Source organism: Mycteria americana, chromosome 2 (assembly GCF_035582795.1).
Source record: "Mycteria americana isolate JAX WOST 10 ecotype Jacksonville Zoo and Gardens chromosome 2, USCA_MyAme_1.0, whole genome shotgun sequence".
Classification (NCBI taxonomy): Eukaryota; Metazoa; Chordata; class Aves; order Ciconiiformes; family Ciconiidae; genus Mycteria; species Mycteria americana.
The window spans coordinates 69,741,473-69,761,954 of record NC_134366.1 but is presented as its reverse complement, the minus strand read 5'-3'; the positions used below and the strand labels follow the sequence as shown (position 1 = coordinate 69,761,954).

At 43.6% G+C, this 20,482-nt stretch overlaps 1 protein-coding gene across 2 annotated transcripts in view; it reads left to right on the top strand.

Moving 5' to 3' along the window:
* EGFR (epidermal growth factor receptor) overlaps nt 1-20,482 on the top strand; it is a 168,237-nt gene that overhangs the window by 126,606 nt on the left and 21,149 nt on the right. For both annotated transcript variants that reach the window (XM_075493719.1, XM_075493718.1), the window contains exons 7-19: nt 230-371; nt 1,253-1,369; nt 1,936-2,062; nt 2,162-2,235; nt 3,426-3,516; nt 4,282-4,481; nt 5,529-5,661; nt 7,105-7,204; nt 9,087-9,244; nt 14,719-14,754; nt 16,011-16,152; nt 17,857-17,979; nt 19,223-19,321. In XM_075493719.1, the coding sequence (XP_075349834.1) occupies nt 230-371; nt 1,253-1,369; nt 1,936-2,062; nt 2,162-2,235; nt 3,426-3,516; nt 4,282-4,481; nt 5,529-5,661; nt 7,105-7,204; nt 9,087-9,244; nt 14,719-14,754; nt 16,011-16,152; nt 17,857-17,979; nt 19,223-19,321 (1,542 nt within the window). The remainder of the gene's footprint in view (nt 1-229; nt 372-1,252; nt 1,370-1,935; nt 2,063-2,161; nt 2,236-3,425; nt 3,517-4,281; nt 4,482-5,528; nt 5,662-7,104; nt 7,205-9,086; nt 9,245-14,718; nt 14,755-16,010; nt 16,153-17,856; nt 17,980-19,222; nt 19,322-20,482) is intronic.

The window sequence follows — 20,482 nt, the reverse complement described above, 5'->3', positions numbered from 1 at the left end:
AAAACCTCATGTTCTCTCCTTTTTTTCAAATATTAAGCTCTATTGCCCAACCTGAAGCAACCTTTCACCTTCAAAGCATGAGGGACCATCCCTGTAGGTGCTTGGGGTTTCCATTAGAGCTAAGCAGGGAACAGATGAGCCCATCAGAGTGTTATTAAAGAGCTAATGTAAAAGCATTGCAGCTTTTTAAGGAGAATGTAGTTTAATGGGTGCTGTTGTTCAACAACAGGCGTGCCGCAAGTTTCGGGATGATGCTACTTGCAAGGACACGTGTCCCCCATTGGTCCTGTATAACCCCACCACCTATCAGATGGATGTCAACCCCGATGGAAAATACAGCTTCGGAGCCACTTGTGTGAGGGAATGTCCACGTAAGTTAATTTCGAGTTGCAGCCACAGAGGAAGTGGGGAGTTGGAGGGAGGTTGTCAGGGACCTGTGTCATCCCTCTGTGTTATGGCCAAGTGCAAGAGCACTTTCTTGTTCTCCTCAGCTTCTGTGGGAACCAGGAACAGGTGACAAAAATGAGAGAACAGCTGGTAAAGAACCACTTCAGACTGGCTGCATCCATCACCTTTCCTGATTTTTAACCATTACATTTTGACTTCTGAAGATTTGTCTCTTGATGGAGAAAAAAAAGCATCTTATGAGGATCATCAAAACAATGGCCAAACAAGCCATGTGGGATCAATCCTGTGGATTACCAAAGCATTATCAACTCTTAACTGGTTCTTAATTAGGACTGATAGAAAGGAATTGGTTCAAACACTCCCTCTCAATGCCTGTGATCATCGCTTCCTCTGCAGACGCTTGCTTTCTTTTCTTTTGCTATTCCATGTCCACGGTCTTTTAACTCGTTGAGACTTATAGGTAAGAGAGGGTTTAGTCTACAGAACTGATATCCCTTTCTGAGGCTGACCATTGCCCTGCCTGGCCCTTAGCCTGGAAGAGTGAGTGAAGGTGAGGGATCAGAGGTGCCGTGTATTCATCCCGATTATAGCACTGCTGCACAGCCTGACCTTGGCAATGTTGTTTTATCCTTCTGTGACCATTCCCCTCTCTGTATAATGGTGATAGCATTGTATGTCTGTCTACTTTCGAAGGATGTTTGTGAGAATTCATAATTAATGCCTGTACTTTGCTAAGTATGCGAATAGTTCAAAAACCCTTTTTCTTTCTAGTATTGAAGTGCCTGTGCAGCCCCCAACACATCCCTCTCATATTTCAATGACCTTTGTATCCTTGTTTTTCCAGACAACTATGTGGTGACAGACCATGGTTCCTGCGTTCGCTCATGCAATACTGATACTTATGAAGTGGAAGAAAATGGTGTTCGGAAGTGTAAAAAGTGTGATGGGCTATGCAGCAAAGGTATAAAAAGCATGGAATAAACCAGTAAGGCTTTGAGATGATAGGTAACCTATTAGAAAAAGTACATGGAGTTCTGACCTTAATTAAGTGCAAATTGAATAATAAACATCCAGTGATAGTTTGAAGATCTCACAAGTGGTTTGGTCAGGAAACATGGCTGTGGAGCATGCTCTCCAACTGGGATACACAACAAGTACAGTAGATAAACTGTGCATCTTGAGCATGTATATCTTGCACTTCAGCCTTCTCCTTCATTTGTCCTTCCCAGTATCTCATCAAGGGGAATAAAATGAACATGGGACAAAGAGAGACAAGGGCATGTGCCAGAGCCTGTGTGCAGAGATGCTCAGACCAGAGCTGCACAGCTGGGCAAGCAGGAAGCTTTTGTCCTGTGGTGCTTTCTGAAAAGCAAAAGTATGCAAGAGATCTATGAAACTCATCTTACAGTGATAGGTTTGACCATATGGGAGCACTTTCTGGACTAATGGCATCTTCATGTTTATTCCCTTCCATGTGATTGGGCTTCACTCTTCTCCCCCCTGACTTTTGTATCTCTCTTTTAACAGTGTGCAATGGCATCGGAATAGGTGAACTTAAAGGGATCCTCTCCATAAACGCCACAAACATCGACTCCTTCAAAAACTGTACAAAGATCAATGGGGATGTCAGCATTCTCCCAGTTGCATTTCTAGGGTGAGTTGCCCGCTGGTCATTTAGCACTGGAGGAGAAGGGCTAAGGAGAAATTCAGGCTGATCCATTCTTTTCCCGATTCCTCATTCTGTGTTTTTCAGCGATGCCTTCACGAAGACCCTACCCTTGGACCCCAAGAAGTTGGATGTCTTCAAAACAGTCAAAGAAATATCAGGTCAGCAGTGGGTTTTAGCTGACATGGTCTCTGATCAGTACTGCCAAAAACACAAAGGGAGAGGAGAGAAATTTTTTAAGCACATGAAGAGAAGTGCCAGCAAACGGTTTCTGTCTCTGAGCTATGAGGGTCACTCTTCACAAAGGTGGTCACCAGCACCTTGCCAGCGTTATGCCCACATAACCCATACTGGCCTCCCATCCAAGGTGTGTCATTTGGCCAGACCATCCCTTCTGCTGAAGCAAAGAGTAAAAGCAGCCCTCTCAACCCTAGCAAAGAGTAAAAGCAGAGGAGATCCTCAGCCACCCAAGAAGTATGTGGTGATGCAGAGGCGTGCCACTCCGGCTAAAAAAAGCCAAGTGTGTTTCTATTTGTGGAAAACCTTTCAGCAGCTCCTTAGGGAAGCGTGCTCAGTAGCTTGCATCATCCTCGTGGAGACACCCTCTCCAGCCTGAAGAGCTCTTCCTTGGGGTGAATGTGTCTCCACAAGCACAAAGTGGCCAGCAGAGCCAAGTCTTGCACCAAGGATCAATTAAAAGTAATTTTGTTCAGCCCATTATAAAATGAGTGTAACATCAGAGCTGGGGCCACAGACGTGACTCCAGTTCTCCTTTTCTTTCTGTCTTTTACCTGTCTGGTTCCCTTCAAGGTAGCAATGACTAAACTCAGAGCTTCATACGGCAGCCTGCAATTTCTCAAATTCTCCCCCTCCTCCCAAGCACCTCGGCTGAGCAGGGAAATCTGCTTGCCTTAGCAAATCCACTCTGAGTGCCTGTCTGTTCTGCTCCATTTCTGCTTTCTTTTCAGTTTTTCTGTTCCCTGAGGGCAGCTCACAAATGGGACAGAGCAATGCCTTTCTCCCGCAGTCTCTCAGCCAGGGTATCTGCTGGCAAGAGCCATCGTCACTGGCGGCTGTGTGGCAGGATGTGCAGCTCACTGACACGCTCATCTCTTGCGCTCCTAAGCCCTCGTGGTGGGCTAAGAAGTAAACTGTTTATAAAATGGGGTTTAAAAATATCTCCCTGCTCCCTACAATGTCATGTTTCACTTTGAGATTCTCAGATAAGCAGAGGGAAAGCCCAAGTGCCTTCTCCCGGTGCAGGAGGAGCTCAAGGAGGAGGTTCTGCTGCCAATACTGACTGCAGTTGTATTATTATTATTATTTTTTAATCTTCTTTTCTTCATTTCAGGATTTTTGTTGATTCAGGCCTGGCCTGATAATGCTACTGATCTCTATGCTTTTGAAAATCTGGAGATTATACGAGGCAGAACCAAGCAACAGTAAGTGAATCATGTGCCAGAGCAACTGTAAAAGAAACTCTGTTTAGAGCTGCGTTTGTCTGAGTGCACCAAGGTACGAAGCAGTGAGGCGTGGGTGTCCCCAGACTGATGCAAAATGAGAAAAAGCCTGCGAGGAGTCGAGCACCATCTTTGTAGCAGTAGATAATGTGCCCTGGGGGGGATGAGACCTTCAGCTCTGTGCTGCATGGGGAGGGCTGCTCTGAGCCTGCTCTAGGACCAGGCTCTCCCCCACCAGCCTGGAAGCGCAAGCGGGACAGAGAGCACTCTTTGCCGTCCAGGGCAAGTTACGATGTGATTGGAAGCACTTTGGGATTTGAGGTAGCTGGGCAGTCGGGGATGGAGATGTGGCTGCCAGATGTGGCTGCCAGGCGGTGTGGACACCAGCAGTGCAACCAGTGCCCACCTGGGATTACCCTGAGGGCAAGGATGGCTTGGTGGACCAGTGCAAAATAATAGCTGCTCTACCTACAACCACAAGATTGTTTACTTGACAGAGTGCACATGTCCTGCCAGTTTTAGCTTAAAATTCCCATGCAAAACCAGATATGAGTATTGCAGTTGTTTTATATAGGTATGTCATGTACCAGGCGTTAAGCTTAGAGGGCTGAGCAATGTCTTCCTTGAACAAAATTGAGTTCGCAGCAACGCATGTTTGAAAAACAAAAGAAAAATATGCTCAGTTAAACCCTACTTACTAATTCTCTTTCTTCTGCGTTTTGTAATTTTTCTCCATCTCCATTTTAGTGGCCAGTATTCCCTTGCCGTTGTTAACTTGAAAATACAGTCATTGGGGCTGCGCTCCCTCAAGGAAATAAGTGACGGAGATGTTGCCATTATGAAGAACAAAAACCTCTGCTATGCTGACACCATGGACTGGCGCAGCCTGTTTGCAACTCAGAGCCAGAAAACAAAGATTATACAGAACAGAAATAAAAATGAGTGTGGTAAGTCAATGCTGATGTCCTGCCCCCTGCGGAAGCTCATGCTAAAATGCAAGAGTTATTCAAGCAAGGCTTTTTTCTCTCTGTTCCCCTGGCTGCAAAATTCATCAGTGATATTGCTTTAATGAAAGCAGCGAGGGAAAAGTGGGTTTTTTTCCCACCGAGGATATGGACTTCATGGTGTCCAGCAGATGGGAAGGAGCTGCTTCACCACTGTGGGCATAGTGAAGCCACATAGGCTGAAGAACACAGAAGCTAACCGCAAACATTGGACTTTTTTTACAAGGTCAAAGCTGTTGTTCAACTATGCTGCTGTTGACTGCAGTGGTCCCTGGGCCAAAATCCAATTATTTCTCTTTGCAGAATATGAATTTGTTGTATTTTGGAAATTGATCATAGAATCATAGAATGGTTTGGGTTGGAAGGGACCTTCAGAGATCATCCTGTCCAACCCCGCTGCCATGGGCAGGGACATCTTTCGCTAGATCAGGTTGCTCAAAGCCCTGACCAACCTGACCTTGAACGCTTCCAAGGATGGGGCATCCACAACTTCCCTGGGCAACCTGTTCCAGTGTCTCACCACCCTTGCTGTAAAAAATGTCTTCCTTATGTCCAACCTAAACCTACACTCTTTCAGTTTAAAGCCACTGCCCCTTGACCTGTCACTACAGATCTTGGTAAAAAGTCATTATAAGCCCCCTTTAAGTATTAAAAGGCTGCAATAAGGTCTCCACAGAGCATTCTCTTCTCCAGGCTGAACAACCCCAACTCTCTCAGCCTGGTACTGGTTTAGCTTTATTACACGGCTGTTAAGCTGTCACAGAGGAGCTTGTTTTTATTTTGAAAGGCCAGAAGTGACTCTTAATTTCAGTCTTTGGGAATTAAGAGAAGCACACTTATTCCTCTTCCACACTGCCAGGACCATTCACATCTGCTTTGGAACAGGTTGGAGAAACTGTCTGGTCAGGATAGAGTCACCTGTAGTGCTGTGTTTGCCCTCTCTCCTGCCTTGACATCCATGGCCTTTTTTCTTGTCTCTTTCTCTCCCAGCTGCTGCCAGGCATGTTTGTGACCCCCTGTGCTCAGACGTGGGCTGCTGGGGCCCTGGACCCTTCCACTGCTTCTCCTGCAGGTTTTTCGATCGCCAGAAGGAGTGTGTGAAACAGTGCAATATCCTGCAAGGGTAAGGTGTCTGGGGGGTGCTTGAGGTTTGGCGATGCTTTGGGGGTTTTGGGTTTTAGAACATGTTGTAGCTAGGAAGAAAGGATTTCATCAGCTTTGCACAGATGTTGTGTGAGCATAGCACCTAAAAAGAGGGAAAAGCCAGGAGCTGAGGTAGCTCTCCTTCCCCGTTCAGCATTGCTTAGGAGTTTGCTCCTGCCACAGTGACTGCCATGAAAACATCCCCTCAAGCCCATGAGGAGACTATCTGGAGGCCCAAGGACACTAAGCCTTACGCTTTCTTCCCCTAAGAAATAAAGGAGCTTAAAGCCCCCTATGAAAATCCAAGCTATGACTGTCATGTCAAGCACATGGGGCAAGAGCCGGAGCCAGTTGCAGTCACCGGGAGCTCAGTCACCCCCGGAGCCAGGGCTTCACTTCTCAGTAGGCTTCCTTACTGCAAAGGGACTCTCATATTTGCTCAAATGTGTGGCTCACCCTTGCAATTTGCAAAGTTGCAGTCAAGGGAGAATGAGCTTTCATCCGAAAAGCACTGGGAGCAGCAATTTCGGGCAAAATTACTGCTTTGGCTTCACTCAGTCAGAGGAGAATGTATCGCTGCCTGTGTGTCAGGACTGTGGCTCGGCTGGGTTTTTCAGTCCGTTCAACAGGTGATGTAGGCAGGAAAGGCACAGCTAGCACCAAAAATAACACGCATTTTTTAATAAATCTTTCAAAGTTTGACTTTTAAAAATCATGAGTGTTAAGCAAGTACTTGGCAGGGTGCTGATGCCCCTGATGTTTGTATTTGTCTAGCAACTTGCAGTTCAGCAGCTGTCTTTTTTGTAAGCGAATTCCCTCCAGCAGCTATTATGACCTGAAGGGTAGATCTGGGCATTTTTTGTGTCAAATGCTGAGTAGATTTAGTTTAATTAATAACACCATTACTTGAAGTGGAACAGCTTTATTGCTATTGAAACCATCTGTTCCCAACTTTCATATTTTAATGATTCATTGTGTGTTGTAGGGAGGGTATGAATTTAATTATCAGTGCATTGCTGTTTAACTTTCCTAATTATTATTTGGAGCCTTGGAATCACTTGAACTGTTTTTGCTGATCTCTTTGCATCACTACCATTTAAAAGCCTTTGGAAATCATTGTGAATATTCTGTGTCATTAGTTTAAAAGGGAAAGTAAACTAATTTGTAGTGTGCAATCTGGAGTGCCATGTGTTTCACCGTCAACCAAATTTCCCTTACTCTTACCTCTCCCTGGTTGTGCTGAGCAAGTGCTACCAGTGTAACCAGGAGGGTCCCCCTGTACCTCCTCCTGTCTCAGTACCGTCATCCCAATCTATTTAAACTGGAAAAGTCAGGGAAAGGAGAGACGACCACAATTTATCACTTGCTAATCAACCTGGTTTTTAATTATTTCTCTCTTTTTTTTTTTTTTGCTGTTTTCCAGGGAGCCGAGAGAGTTTGAAAGGGACTCCAAGTGCCTCCCCTGCCACCCTGAGTGCCTAGTACAAAACTCCACTGCATACAACGCAACCTGCACTGGACCTGTAAGTGCAGATTCAGCTTAGCAAACCTGTGCCTCAAACCATGTATTAATACGTATTTCCTGTGTTGAGGTAATCCTGAGGTCTCATTTACCCTTCTCCGGGATCAGGTGGAGATGGGGCAATTAAGAGGGCAAGATCTGGGGGCAGGAGAGCAGAAACAGGAGAGAGAACCTCAGGGTATTATTTCTCTTTTGTGTCACCCATCATACGTGTAATCCACAGCCACAGGCATTGTGGGGCCTTTCTTTTTTGTGTCTTTTTACAGAAGAAAAAACGTAAGGCTTGCTTACGTATGTGACAATACGCTAATTTAGTGAACATTTCGGGAACATGTAGTTACTGAACAGCCAAGCTGGTGTGAACAAATTAAATTTCCTTATTCAGAGGGAAAGAACTGTTAAAAACAGTGGATTAAAACAGTAGCTTTTTGCCTTTTTGAAAAGCCATGATACAATTGTGATCAAAACCAGGTATTTACTGGAAAATATTCAGGAAGCAGTTTTTACTTAAAACCATGTTCTCTCCTCTAACTAGGGTACAGTAAATACCTATGTTAAAGTAATTGCAGGTGTAAATTATGTTCAAAGAAAGGCAATCAAAACAAAGCGATTGGATTTTCAAACTTGTTTAAGTATTCCAAATTCATACAAAATCTCCTTCTACAAAAGTCAATACAATGTACTCTTGCTAGTCATACAGAGTCTTCCGCAATTTTGTTCTTCTTTAATTTTGATAATACTCTTTTGTGTTATGAAATGTCCAGTTTGGCAAAGGTGCAAAATTATTTCCTTTTAATCAGATCAAACTCATATCGTAATTGTAAAACTCTAATCTCATTTGGTTTTGGTAATTGAAATCAAATCTCCTGCTTCCATCACAGATCCTCCTCTGTGCTACTTAATCCAACTCTTTAAACACCTTTGCCATCCCCTGCAACCACTGAGTGTTCGACCCTTGCCCATCATCCATCTGAGAGTCACTGCTCAGTAATGTGAAGTATTTCCATCCTCCCTTCTAGCTTAGACCACCATGGCCTAAGGGATGTTGTTAACATTATAAGCTTCTTCAGGCAGTGACCACCCCCTTGTTCCATATTTGCCCAGCGTCTAGTAATCAGTCTATTATAGTAGCCCTTAGACATTACAGTAATTAAAATAATCTTCCTATAGCATGTCTTACTATAGTCCCACTGAAACCAGCACTGTGGATCTGTTCTCCATAGTAGAATTTGACCCGGAATTGCTGGTTGCCCTGCTTTAAAATATTTAGGGCATTCCTGGTGCTGCTATAAATAAATACAAATACTAATGAATAAAAACAGCTCTGCCAAAAATGGCCAAAGGCAATGCCTTTAAACACAAACTGAGTGCTCTTCAAAGTAAAAAACTCATGGGCTCCTTGGGTTGCCTCCATTATCCCCTGCTTCTCACAAGCAGACAAAAGAACCTGTGCTGAGAAACAGGAAAATAATGATTTGAGGCCAGTAATTCAGGAAGGTGTCAGCAGGTCCAGCTCCATTGCTTGAAATCATATGATGGTAGATTGCACCAGGCAGCAGCCTGGCCCTCTGCTTTTGAGCTTACTCCTTATCAAGATGTCATTAAATCATTCCCTATTTTAAATGAAAAAACCAAACTTTCCAACCAGGCGGAAGGCAGGAAAAAAAAAGCAGCAACACTGAAACTCAAGAAAATATTAGCTTTAAACATCAGGTACTGCCTTTTGTACAGTCCATCCTACAAGAGCAAATACTTAGAAGAATATCAGGTAGCAAAGTAATAAAACCAGATGATGCTGGTGAAGGCATTTAGATTTATCTTCTGAATTTCCTCCTGAATAGGCTGATATAAGGGCATTATAAATGAGCTGTTTCTCTTTGCAGGGCCCTGACAATTGCATGAAGTGTGCCCATTTTATAGACGGCCCCCACTGTGTGAAATCCTGCCCGGCAGGAGTTCTGGGCGAGAACGACACCCTTGTCTGGAAGTACGCTGACGGGAACGCTGTTTGCCAGCTCTGCCATCCAAACTGTACCCGGGGGTGAGTAAAACCTCGGGCCAAATGGAAACAGGGCTGGGAAAAAATAGGGCAACAGCTCGTCTCGAGCTCTTTACCTTCCTAGTAGTCCCATTTCAAACGATCGAGAAGAAAAAATAGCAGGGAGCAAGAGAGGTCAGGAGTACGCAGGTAATGTAAGCAGAGTGCAGCGGACTTTGTAAATAGGAAAAGTTCAGTAGCACTTCTTTACACAAAAAAATAAAGAGGAAAAATGTTTCAGGGGGGTTGAAACAGGTTTGTTTGTTGATTTAAATAGAAAACTTCCTGGAATTTTACAGAACTCACCCACCAGTGATGCACTTTCTGGTTTTTTCCCACACGGCTTGATGTTGGGTCCTCTGTTTTTTGGGAGGAACATCAGTGACATCTGGTGGATGCTGGACTCCCGGGGCCCATTTTTCTCTGCACCTTTCATTTTTTAGGAGGGAAATCAGAGTGAGGTACCACAGTGATTTTCTTTCTTTCCTTCTTTCCATATGCTAGCACTTGGTCTGAGTTTCAAGCCTTGCTTGCCTCCTGAGTGTGGCTTTATTAACGGGTATCACAGTAAACCCAATCTGTATGAACTGATTTTGTCCTCATTTGGGGGAACACTTAAACCACCACCTATAATGAACTGTGAATTCAACTGTATTTAACCTACATGATAATAAGTAACAGGGCTGCAGCTGTCTCCTCTCCTGGTTTCTGACCTGCAAAGGACACAGGATGTGCAGTAAGAGGTTTCAGGTTTTGAGACTTGCTTGTTGGACTGTGATGCTTTCAGAGCAAAAAAAAGACCCACATTTAGTGTCTTTTCCTTCACAGGCCCCTGCCCTGCAGGTCTGTCTGATCCAAAATCCTTCTATAATATGCCTGTAATATGTCTTACAAGAGAGAAGCTATAACACTGGCCTCTGATTATATTCAGACCAACCGTCATCCCATTGTATATTTAGCGAATTCAGCTGCCAGCTCATTAAAGAACAGAGTGCCCAGGCTCTCACCTTCATGGAGAAAAGGAGATGAGGGTTTAAACAGCAAGTAACAGCCCTTCCTAGTGCTCACAACGAATTCAGTACTCTGCTTTTCAGATGGTAGCTGCACCAGCCACGTGGGTTTGCCATGATTTACAGCGATGCCCCCTGTGTTTTGTTACAGTGGCAGGCAAGAGGCTTCCCATCACACCCCTGAGAACAAATGATCTCAGTTGAAAAGGGATGTTAATAACTTTGCTCTTTATTAGTGACCTCAATAGTCCCTACTGATACAAACTGGCCACAGGGATCCAATATCCTTCTTCTAACTGGCCACATGAAAATGCAGCTGATTATTGGAGCAGCATAATGGGTAACCACATCTGAACAAGGCTTTCGACTGTGCAGCCTCAGTAGCGAGATCAAACACTAGACTCAAATGAATGCAAACTTGGAGAACATAATCTGCCAGACATGGATGTAGCTGCAAGCCACACAGTGGCTCTTTGTGCACAAGCAAGTCCCCAGAGCAGAGTTCATCAGAAAAGTCCATTCCTGCCTGGCTTTAGCAGTGGATGGGTGTACCACAGGAGTCTGGCAGGTGATGGGACTAGGGTAAGGAGAGGTTTTTGAAAATTAGGGGTGCCCAACATGTGGCTCAGTGTATTTGGCCCTGTGTTATGAAGGCAGAACATAAAAAGTAGTATCAATTTCATCTCTTAAGTGAAAGAACTGGGCTAAGTTTGCCACAGTTATATTGTGGGCACGCTCGAGTTGCTGCCCAAATGCAGCAGAAGAAATAGACCGTACCCCTGAAGGGCTCAAGAGAGCTAAGAGAAGGTAGTGTTACTATTTTTTTTACAGATGGGACATCTGGGGCTAATGGCATTGATGGGTAGGGAGCCAGTGTCAGAGGCGCAATCTGGGAACGTGCAGTCTGGTGCAGCATTTTCCCTGTGAAGGCAATCAATCAGTGATGCCGCTTACTTCTCTTCACGCCTTTCCCTCGTTGTGCTGCGGGAATGGGATCTGTTCAGCAGTGGGTGGAAAACATCTGTCTCGAAAAGTTTTTGCATCCTTAGAAACCACAGTCTCAGCGATTTCTGCATGACAAGAAACAACAACTTTATTTCTGTCCCTGTCCAATTTCACGGCTAGAGCCCACAAAAATCTTATCAGCATGATTAAGTGTGCTGACTTCAGTAATCACGTAAGTAAGGGTTTCCAGGATCTGGCTCTATTTTCCATATTTGAAGAAGCTGCAAGTAAAGAGGACTTCTCTTCCCAACTGAGCTTTGTCATGAATTTTGATTTTTTTACTTTAGGTGTGCTTACTGGTAGTGCATCGCTTCCTTTGTACCACCATGAAGAATCCCATCTAATCTAATTTTCTTTGCTGAGTCGTTTGTTCAGCCGTCATTGGAAAACAGAAGGGAGGTAGCTTCCTCCTGCTCAGCCCAAAAGACCCCTTCTCTCCCATTTTCCGTTAACTGCTTGGTGATTTTGTACACTAGCTTCCTTTTGTACAGCTGAGAAAATACACTCTGATAAAGACAGTGACATCCCAAAAGCCTTGGAATTACCCCGTTTATACCTCCAGCAACTGGTGAAAGACACCGGCTTGATTAGTCAGCTCGGCATTGAAAGATTTGGTTTTTCCTTGCCACTATCCCAGAGCATGGGAATTAAATTCAGCCACAGTGGGGTGGAAGAGCAAAAAGGACAGAAGCCATAACTGTAGGTAATAGCACTGGCTGACGCGTCCTGCCTCCGCAGTCGCTGCCAACACTACGTGTCTCGCCAGTCTCCATGTTAAATGCCAGCGGCCAGGGGGTCCGAGAAGGAAGGTTGCAGCAGCACAGCGCAATTGTGATGCCTTTGTCACACTCTGAAGGTTAATGAGAAAGAAAGGGCAGAGGAAAATTCTTGTAAGGCTTTAAAAAGCCCAATGGTTTTCCATTTCTTTTATGACTGTGAAGTAACTTAAGGTGTTATAGTGTGAGTTCCCTCTGAAAGGCCATAAATCATAGCAACCTGGCTGTATTACATCAAATTAGGAGCTATGGGTCTAGGAGAAAGTTGTTAAAATCTTGATGGATTTGGGAAATAAATAGCTGTGTCTGCACTGGGATGAGTAATATTTACGTAGACAGATGAAATGCTGAGTTCGGGATGCAATAGTTTTCAGGGACCGTACACAGCACTAATTTTCCAATAAGTAGAGAAATATTTCAGAGACTACAACTGCTGCTAAATTCCATCTGATATATCCGTAAGATCTTGAGGCAGTTCATAACACAAGGTCACATTTCTCATTTTGGTTTCTGTAAGCAGAAGAAAAATGGTTCAGGAATGGAAAAAGTGATTGTTTAGATTCCATAAAACCTGGGTTAGTTATGTTGGGTGTCATCATAAAATTCCACATTAAGAAAGATGGTTATATTTAGTCCTGGATGGATATTTGTCATAGGCTTTGTTTCTCCTTTGACTTGTGAAATGAATCAGAAAATCAGATAGGATTTGAAAAGCACAAGCTGATCTGTCATTTTCTTCCCAAACACCTTTTTACTTTATCCCACTAGACTTGGTATTGATGGATTTGTGTGGGAAATAATTTTTAAAAAGAAGGGGATAGATGAAAATCTATACCTCTCCTGCTTCTACTTTCTGGTGTAGGAAAATAACTGGTCGGTCATTCCCCAGACTGTAGATACTGTCCCCTCAGCCAATTTTTTTTGCTGTTAGGAAGCACATGGAGGACTTGCCATCATAAAGTTGCATGGCAAATCGGTATATTTAGGAAGACATAATTTGAGGGACCGCAGTCACACTCTGAAAGAATGTGAGGTCTTTTAATTTCACATCTTTATTGGGAGAAGCTGCACATGCTTTGTTGCATTAGCATATAGGAGTTCAGATCAGGTGGTAGAGCATGATAGGATGAGGTCTCGGGTCTTAGATCCATTTTGTGTTGAGCGGCCAAAGAGAGAAGCCCGGTGCACAGTGAGATACGTCTCCTGTGACCGTAAACAAGCTGGTGGTTCTGCTCTGCACGTGCAGCCTCTCTGTGCTTACTTACACAACTGAGCAAACAAACCAAGCTGTAGGCAGACAGAGAATGCTAACAAAGCTGGGCACCCGGGATCCGGGAACCGGTACACACAGCACTTCCAGTGTGTCCAGGACACCAGGATGCACATTCTTGCATGGGAGCCCAGTGAACTCACAAGACCTTCCAGATGCTGGGTCCTGGAGCACTGTGTTGGCCCAGAAACAAGGCAAATACACGAGGGAAGATCAGAGTAATGAAAACAAATAAACAAAAACCCAATAAAATGAGTAGTTGCTTCACCTCTTCCTCCCCCAGACCTAGATCAAGTTTGAGATAAGATCTACAACTGTGCCTGCCATTTTGAAATTTTTCTGGTTCCTCCTCTCGGCAAGAGGGAATTCAGAGCAGTTTTCCTGGCACAGGCTCACTCCTTACCCTCTACTTGACCTCCTCTGGAGTTGTTTTGGGATGATCCATTTTCTTTAAGTCAGTGCAGGGAACGGATACCACAAACTGGACTTTTCTCCTTGCTGTGCTCTGTTTTTCAGAGGTGATGTAACCCTCTCTGTAATGCTCTCCTTCCTCGGTAGACGCCACAAAGACCACAATTCCCATGAAGAGCTTACATCTTGTAGCCCAGCAGCACTTAGGGAATGCACGGTGCCTCTCACGCCCATTAGACCATCAAGTGAATACAGTCACTGTATTTTCATCCATGTTGTTTTTTGCACTGGGCTGCCAAAATGAATTTCAGGCATTTTAAACTCAAATGGAGGGTAAATGACTTGCTAGTAGAGTTTCTGGCTCCCTGGATAACTGTCGTACCTGTTTACATTACCTTAGACCTTAGATTCTGAAAGAAAAATATCATGGATACATGCCAACAGACTATAGCCAAAGGGAGTGCTGTCAAATTGTGTTTTCTGATGAGACCATGTATCTGCTAACCAAGTTTTCCATTGCAATAGAAAGTCTGGAAATTGGAATGTTTTACTTATCAGGAAACAAGGATTATGCAGGAGGGTCTGCACTGACACGTTTCCACGTGGCTTTCTGCCCTTGTGCAGAGGAGAGGCTACTTCTGTCCTCCTCCACGGTCAGCCCTGAGCTTCTGCGCTAACGCAGATGTCCACGCAGAGCCAGGGAATCCAGGTCCGTTTGAATGTTGTGTATCTATGTCCTCCCCCCATTCTACCACATGATAGAACGTTGTTTTAAAAGATTCTTTAAACTGAGTATGCAGCATAACTATGCTTCTAGATAAAAGATTTTGCAGCAAGGCCATTGACTGATATTTAATAGAGTGTATGACTGTTATAAATTCCTATGTTAATACTTGGACTGCTCTGAAACACAAACTTTTAAATCAGTAGCACTCTTCTTAGTTGGAATTGTAGAAGTATGTATGCCAGAGCTAATATATTTGTAACGTTCCTTTGTTTTTACAGGTGCAAAGGGCCAGGTCTTGAAGGCTGTCCAAACGGGTGAGTATTTCATCTGCTACAATTAACGACAGAGCTGGAAAGAATGCATGCATGTTTACATTTCCACGCTGGACACTGCAAGGCTGGGTCTAAAGTTAAGTCTTCAGCTCTCTACAGGGAAGTGACAGATTAGAGCAGGCTCTGACCTATAAAAATGATTTAAAGAACTGAGAAATATTCCTACTGACACAAGACTCCAAAACCTTCTTCTGCTTAGCTTGTTTGTCAAGGTGAGACCTGGGATCTGTTACTGGAGAACAAAAGGAGGAGCTGGAAAAAGAAAGGATTATGGGCTAGTGGCAGAGTTTTAGGATATGTTTAGGATTGATGTGGTTACCTGCGTTATGGGGGTTCATCTCAGAGACCTAGGGGGTCTTTTCCAGCCCTGTGATCTGTACATCTCCAACCGCTCTGTGCACAGATGGACGTTCATTCTTCACACTAGATCTTAACGTTGCACTGTTTGGCCTCACGACTTGCTCAAGGTCATGCAACAAGCAAACAGGCTTCTCTGATTAAGAGAGAGGGATTTAGTTTCTGGCCACAGTGTCATGCTATGGCAAGACAAATTCAGCCTAGTACTCTTAAAAAGTAACTCCATTTGATAGTAATCCCTGGGGCAACTTAGAAAGAGCTGTGATGGATCTCCAAGTACAGACGAAAAAACAACCTTGGAAAACAGGTTTTTCTTTTCAACTTAAATTTGAAATGACCCAGGCTCTAATAAAGAGGCAGCAATCTGTACTTACAACGCGGTTGGTTCACACATTACTTAGCCTCAGACATTTGTACCTGGGGAGGAGGGCCAATGATCTGAAGTTCATTGTGACCCCGACAGCATGGCCCCCCCAATAATGGTGAGATGTCAGCTTCATTGCTGGTAAATAAATTTTTCATGCACGCTTCGTGTATCTGATCACATGCGGGCTGCCCATGGCTGGCATATATAGGCATCGCAGATTTAATGCTCACGTGCTTGGTGGGTTTGACAGAGGGAGGAGAAATCCCCTTGCTTAAGCTATGAGGATCAGCTCCAATTGTTAGTTTGAGAGAAGAGTGAAGACTTTGAGCAGGTTACTGGATGAGGAACTTAAAAATACAGATGCCCAAGATATCTGAAATGTCAAGTAGGCTTAAGTGGATGTCCAGAGTGTGTGTTTGATCAAAACCTAAGGCTCCATGCAATGTCTGTAGGGTTTTTTTAAATCTTACACCTAAGCATTTTTTCCTCTTTCTGCATCCCTCCTGTCTTGCAGCTCCAAAATCCCATCTATCGCAGCTGGCGTCGTCGGAGGTCTCCTGTGCCTGGTGGTGGTCGGCTTGGGCATCGGCCTTTACTTGCGGAGGCGCCACATCGTCAGAAAGCGGACCCTGCGCCGGCTGCTGCAGGAGAGGGAGGTGAGCACCGCCGACACGGCAGCAACACCAGCTGCTTTATTTGAGGCAATGGGTGCTGGCCTCCTCGTACCAGAGAATTAAAGCACCGTGCATCTGCCTTGTAACTCAACAAGCCCTTGGGTTGGCAAACACGGCATTTGCCGCCCTAGTCGGAAAAGAAGCAGTGTGCACCTAACGCCTTCTCACTTAATCTCAAGTCTGATCCCTCTGGATATAATTTTCAAAAGCTTTAGGAGATTTAGATGTCTAAATCCCAAGGAAAATCATTGCGATTGTCTACTTGGAAAAAACTACGCCTTCAGGGTAAGGTGCAATGTGTTTGCTGATCCATACCACCTTGCTGTGTACACCTTCAGCCTCGAATCGTTTCTCCCTCCAGACAAGCCTTGAGGTTGCTGTGGCAATTTGGGCGCTTTTGAAAATTTTACCCCCTTGATCAGGCATATGTCTGATCCTGCAGAAAAAAATGAGAGAGAAAGGAGAGGAGGGAAAGGAATTGAGGAAGTGTTTGTGTCTTGTCTTTGGTTTGTTTTTAGCACAAAAAACCCACAAAGCCATCAAAGTGAATGGTTCACCCTGTTGGGCATGAACAAGGTTTCTACACTGCTTTTTGTTTTCTGCACGGTTTTGTGTGCATTACAGCATCACCCTCTGGGTACCTCACGTATAAAATAGCAAAATCCATTACCCTGGATTAAAGCCACTCTTTTATGATTAGCCCCCTTCTCTTTCTAGTCCAATCCTAGTAAATAATTAGCAAATTGTATTTAGCATTCTGCTAAAAGCCCAGTTGCAGCTTCCTTCTGTGCTCACTGGTTTTGCAGAGTAAGCTGCTAAAATCCTTAAAGAAAAAGCTGTCCTGCTTTTTGATGCACTACCTAACAATATTTTACATACCACTGTATTCTACAGTTGTGATAGTACAGTTCAGTTTGTGCTCAGCTCATATTGTACCCTCTGGACTCCTCAAAATCAGGATATTTCATCACAACAGAAAGGTTGCTGGCCCGCTAAAATCAGATTGTATCTAGCTAAATACAGTTTTATTCAAAGGAAAGGAAAAAGAAAAAGCACCAAGGGAAAAAGCTGACTTATGCGTCAAAAAAGTGTTAAATATCTCCGTCTGAAGGGCATTACTGCTGTTTGCAATAAGGCTTAGATCAAATTTTGAAAACATTGATAGTCAATTTGACATCTCCTTTTTTACTGAGAAAAGAATCGCTCTCAGAGTTTCAGTTCCTGCTTGTAAACCCTGCGGCCTGGGGGAGCCATGGGAATTTCATCCAGTTAAACAAGAGCAGACCTGAAAGGTTGCAGGTGATTCTTGCCCATTATTTAAAACATTTTTATAATGTATTTGCAAGTTCAAAAAAAAATAATCTTATTTAGGATCTGTGGTAATTACATTGTTCTTCATGCTATGTGTTTTAAGGCTTTGAAGTCAAAGCCTTCATTTGAACAGTAGTATTCCTTCATTCTCCTTCAAAATGGCAGTCGCCACTCTGATTGATTTTACCTCTGAAATTTCGAGCAACTGTAGATATTTATTGCTGCAAGTCAGAGTGGAGCTGTCCTCCCATAAACTTCAGGTGGAATAAAATGTTCATTATTTTAAAGGAAGGATTTATTTACTTCCCCAAAGCATGCTGCTTGCTGTCCTCCTAGACTGTATATCCTTCTAACGTCTTCTTCTCTCTGCACCAGCTTGTTGAACCGCTGACACCCAGTGGGGAGGCACCGAACCAGGCTCATCTGAGAATTTTAAAGGAAACAGAATTTAAAAAGGTCAAAGTTTTAGGCTCTGGAGCTTTTGGCACTGTTTATAAGGTGAGATCACCATGTTTCTCCTTCCCTTTTCATCTTGCTCCCTCATGCAGAAGCCACCCAAACAAAGCATGAACTGGGAGCTGCGATCATTGTTTAGATTATTTTTTTAAACTAGATTTTATAGCATGTATATATTGAATGGTAGAGAAATGACTCAGTCATCATTAGTTGAGTTATGAATTGGGTAACGTGGGAAGTTTTACATAAGATGTTGCCAAAGCCATACTGCTGAACCTGGAGGACAAAGATCTTGACTTAAAAGCTACCACAGCCAAATACACTCTGTTGTGAATATTGGGGAAAAAAATGCACTTTGGTCAGCTCAGTCCTAAGCCATTTTTCTGTGTGGTCTGGGGTCTTGTTTTTATAATTGTCAATCACTCTTTCATTAGAACTGACTCAGATGTGTGGAAGTGTCTACACACCTTCAGCTGTGTAGGTCCACAAGGTTTTTTTTCTCTTGGTGTTTGTTTATCCTCTGTGTTTCTTGTTCATGAAGTTCCACTTTTCTGTGCTCCTCCTTTTATTCAGGATATGTGTTTCAGGCTTTGCCAGTAGTACTGAAATACAAACTGTAGATTCATGTATCTCTTTATAAAGCTCTATATTCTGAAGCAGGCTTCCAGCTATGGCTAGGAACTTCAGGGGCACAAATCCCATTGACCTCTGAAAATGTGCACCTACTGTGCTGGGTACTTCGTCCTTGCAGTGCTACGCTGTTCACCTGCCGCCTAAATGGCCTCCTGACACTATAGATGTAGAGCACTGAACTAGTCAGACATAAACCTACCTGCCACTGCGTATGTTTAGGACTGGCTTATTTGTACGGTATAGATGCTATCTTGTTTTCATGAGAAAATGCCAATTCTTTTCATCCCATGATTTATAAATTGGAAGTGGCAAGGTTTTGCACATGCAGTTGCTGTGATGCACTAAGTAATTAGATTTCCATCCACAAAAGTTGCTCTTTATGCATCTCTTGGGCTATTTATACAGGGACAGTAATGAACATGGTTTTTCAAAAAAATACGGTAGAGGCAGCTGAAAGAGAAATACCACTTACTCCATTAACAGAATTTTGTTAACGCCCACAAGATGTTTTTTGCATATTTTTGTTGTCTGCCATGTCTTCTCATTGCTCAGAATATTTAAGTCTACTCAGAAGATGTAAATGTATATGTAATTGTGAGAATTAACCTGTTAGATATGAGTCTGAGTAACTCTTTGTACTTCTTTTTGGTAGGGACTTTGGATCCCAGAAGGGGAGAAGGTTAAAATTCCTGTCGCTATTAAAGAGTTGAGAGAGGCTACATCACCAAAAGCCAACAAGGAAATACTTGATGTAAGTTTTCATGTTTGTTTTGTCAAGTTGTCAGTGATCTGTGGATTTTCCTCTGTAGCAACTAAAAGGATTTCAGGATTTTGGGTGGGAAGAAATATTTTGCACCCCAAACTGCATTTTCCATCTAGAAGTACTGGGCTTTGCAGCCCAGTCTGTGAAGTGCTTTTGTGTCTGCTATGAACCCCTTGCTCACAGTCCAAATACTGATGTTATACTCGTGGGGCAGCACCTAAGGAGAGGTCAGGACCATACATTTACAGCTAATTCTGTTTTCTTTATTCTGATGTTTCAGGCCTTAAACTGTAACATTCATTGCCATCGTGGTAGTAGAACTAAACCAAATAACCACATATCTAATGGTTTTTGAATCCTGACATTGCAGATTTGTCATAAGCTAGTTGCTTGGTTATATAGGATTAAATTAACTATAAATCCAAAAGAAAAAAATATCCCAGCTGTCTGGTTTTCTGTGCCATGAACAGGAATAAATTATCTCACTTCCTGAAAAGCGCATGGGAATTTTATTCTCTTGCTTGGATATAGCTCATCACTTCAGAAAACTGGGAAAAAGGCTATGGGACACTGTTTCAGAAGTTTATAAATGTGTGAGTTTACAACGGGTGAGCCAGAGTCCTAAATACAAAGTTCCCCAAACTTGGAATAGCTAAAAATCTGAACTCTGTTGCTAGATCTGAAGCTATATAACATAAAGGACCAAGGATATGTATTTATATACAAGGAAAGGAAAATGCTGAGTGCGGAGAGGAGCAGTCAGATGTTCAGTATACATTCAGTTCAGCTTTCCTGTTCTGTGGGTCAGTCCTCAGCAACAAGAAATGTGTTGCGTGTGTGTGTGTGTGTCCTGTTCAGCCCTTTGAGCCCTGAGTTGGAGCCTGCTGGGTCACTCTGGAGGACTGGTCAGCCCAGGGACTCTGCAAGCAACACACTGTGTTTGGTACAGATGAAGTCTTTAAGCTTCTCCTTGCTATACTAGCATGAGTGTGCCTCTAGAAAGTGTAGGTTGGAAGCCTGGATTTGGCAGGGGCTCATCTATCGAGTGCTTGTTTGCAGGGACAGGGCACACATCCCTGGTACATCCCAAATGGACCTGTGACGTGCAGGTCTACAGCTTGGGGCAGCCTGTTTGCATGGAAGTGATGG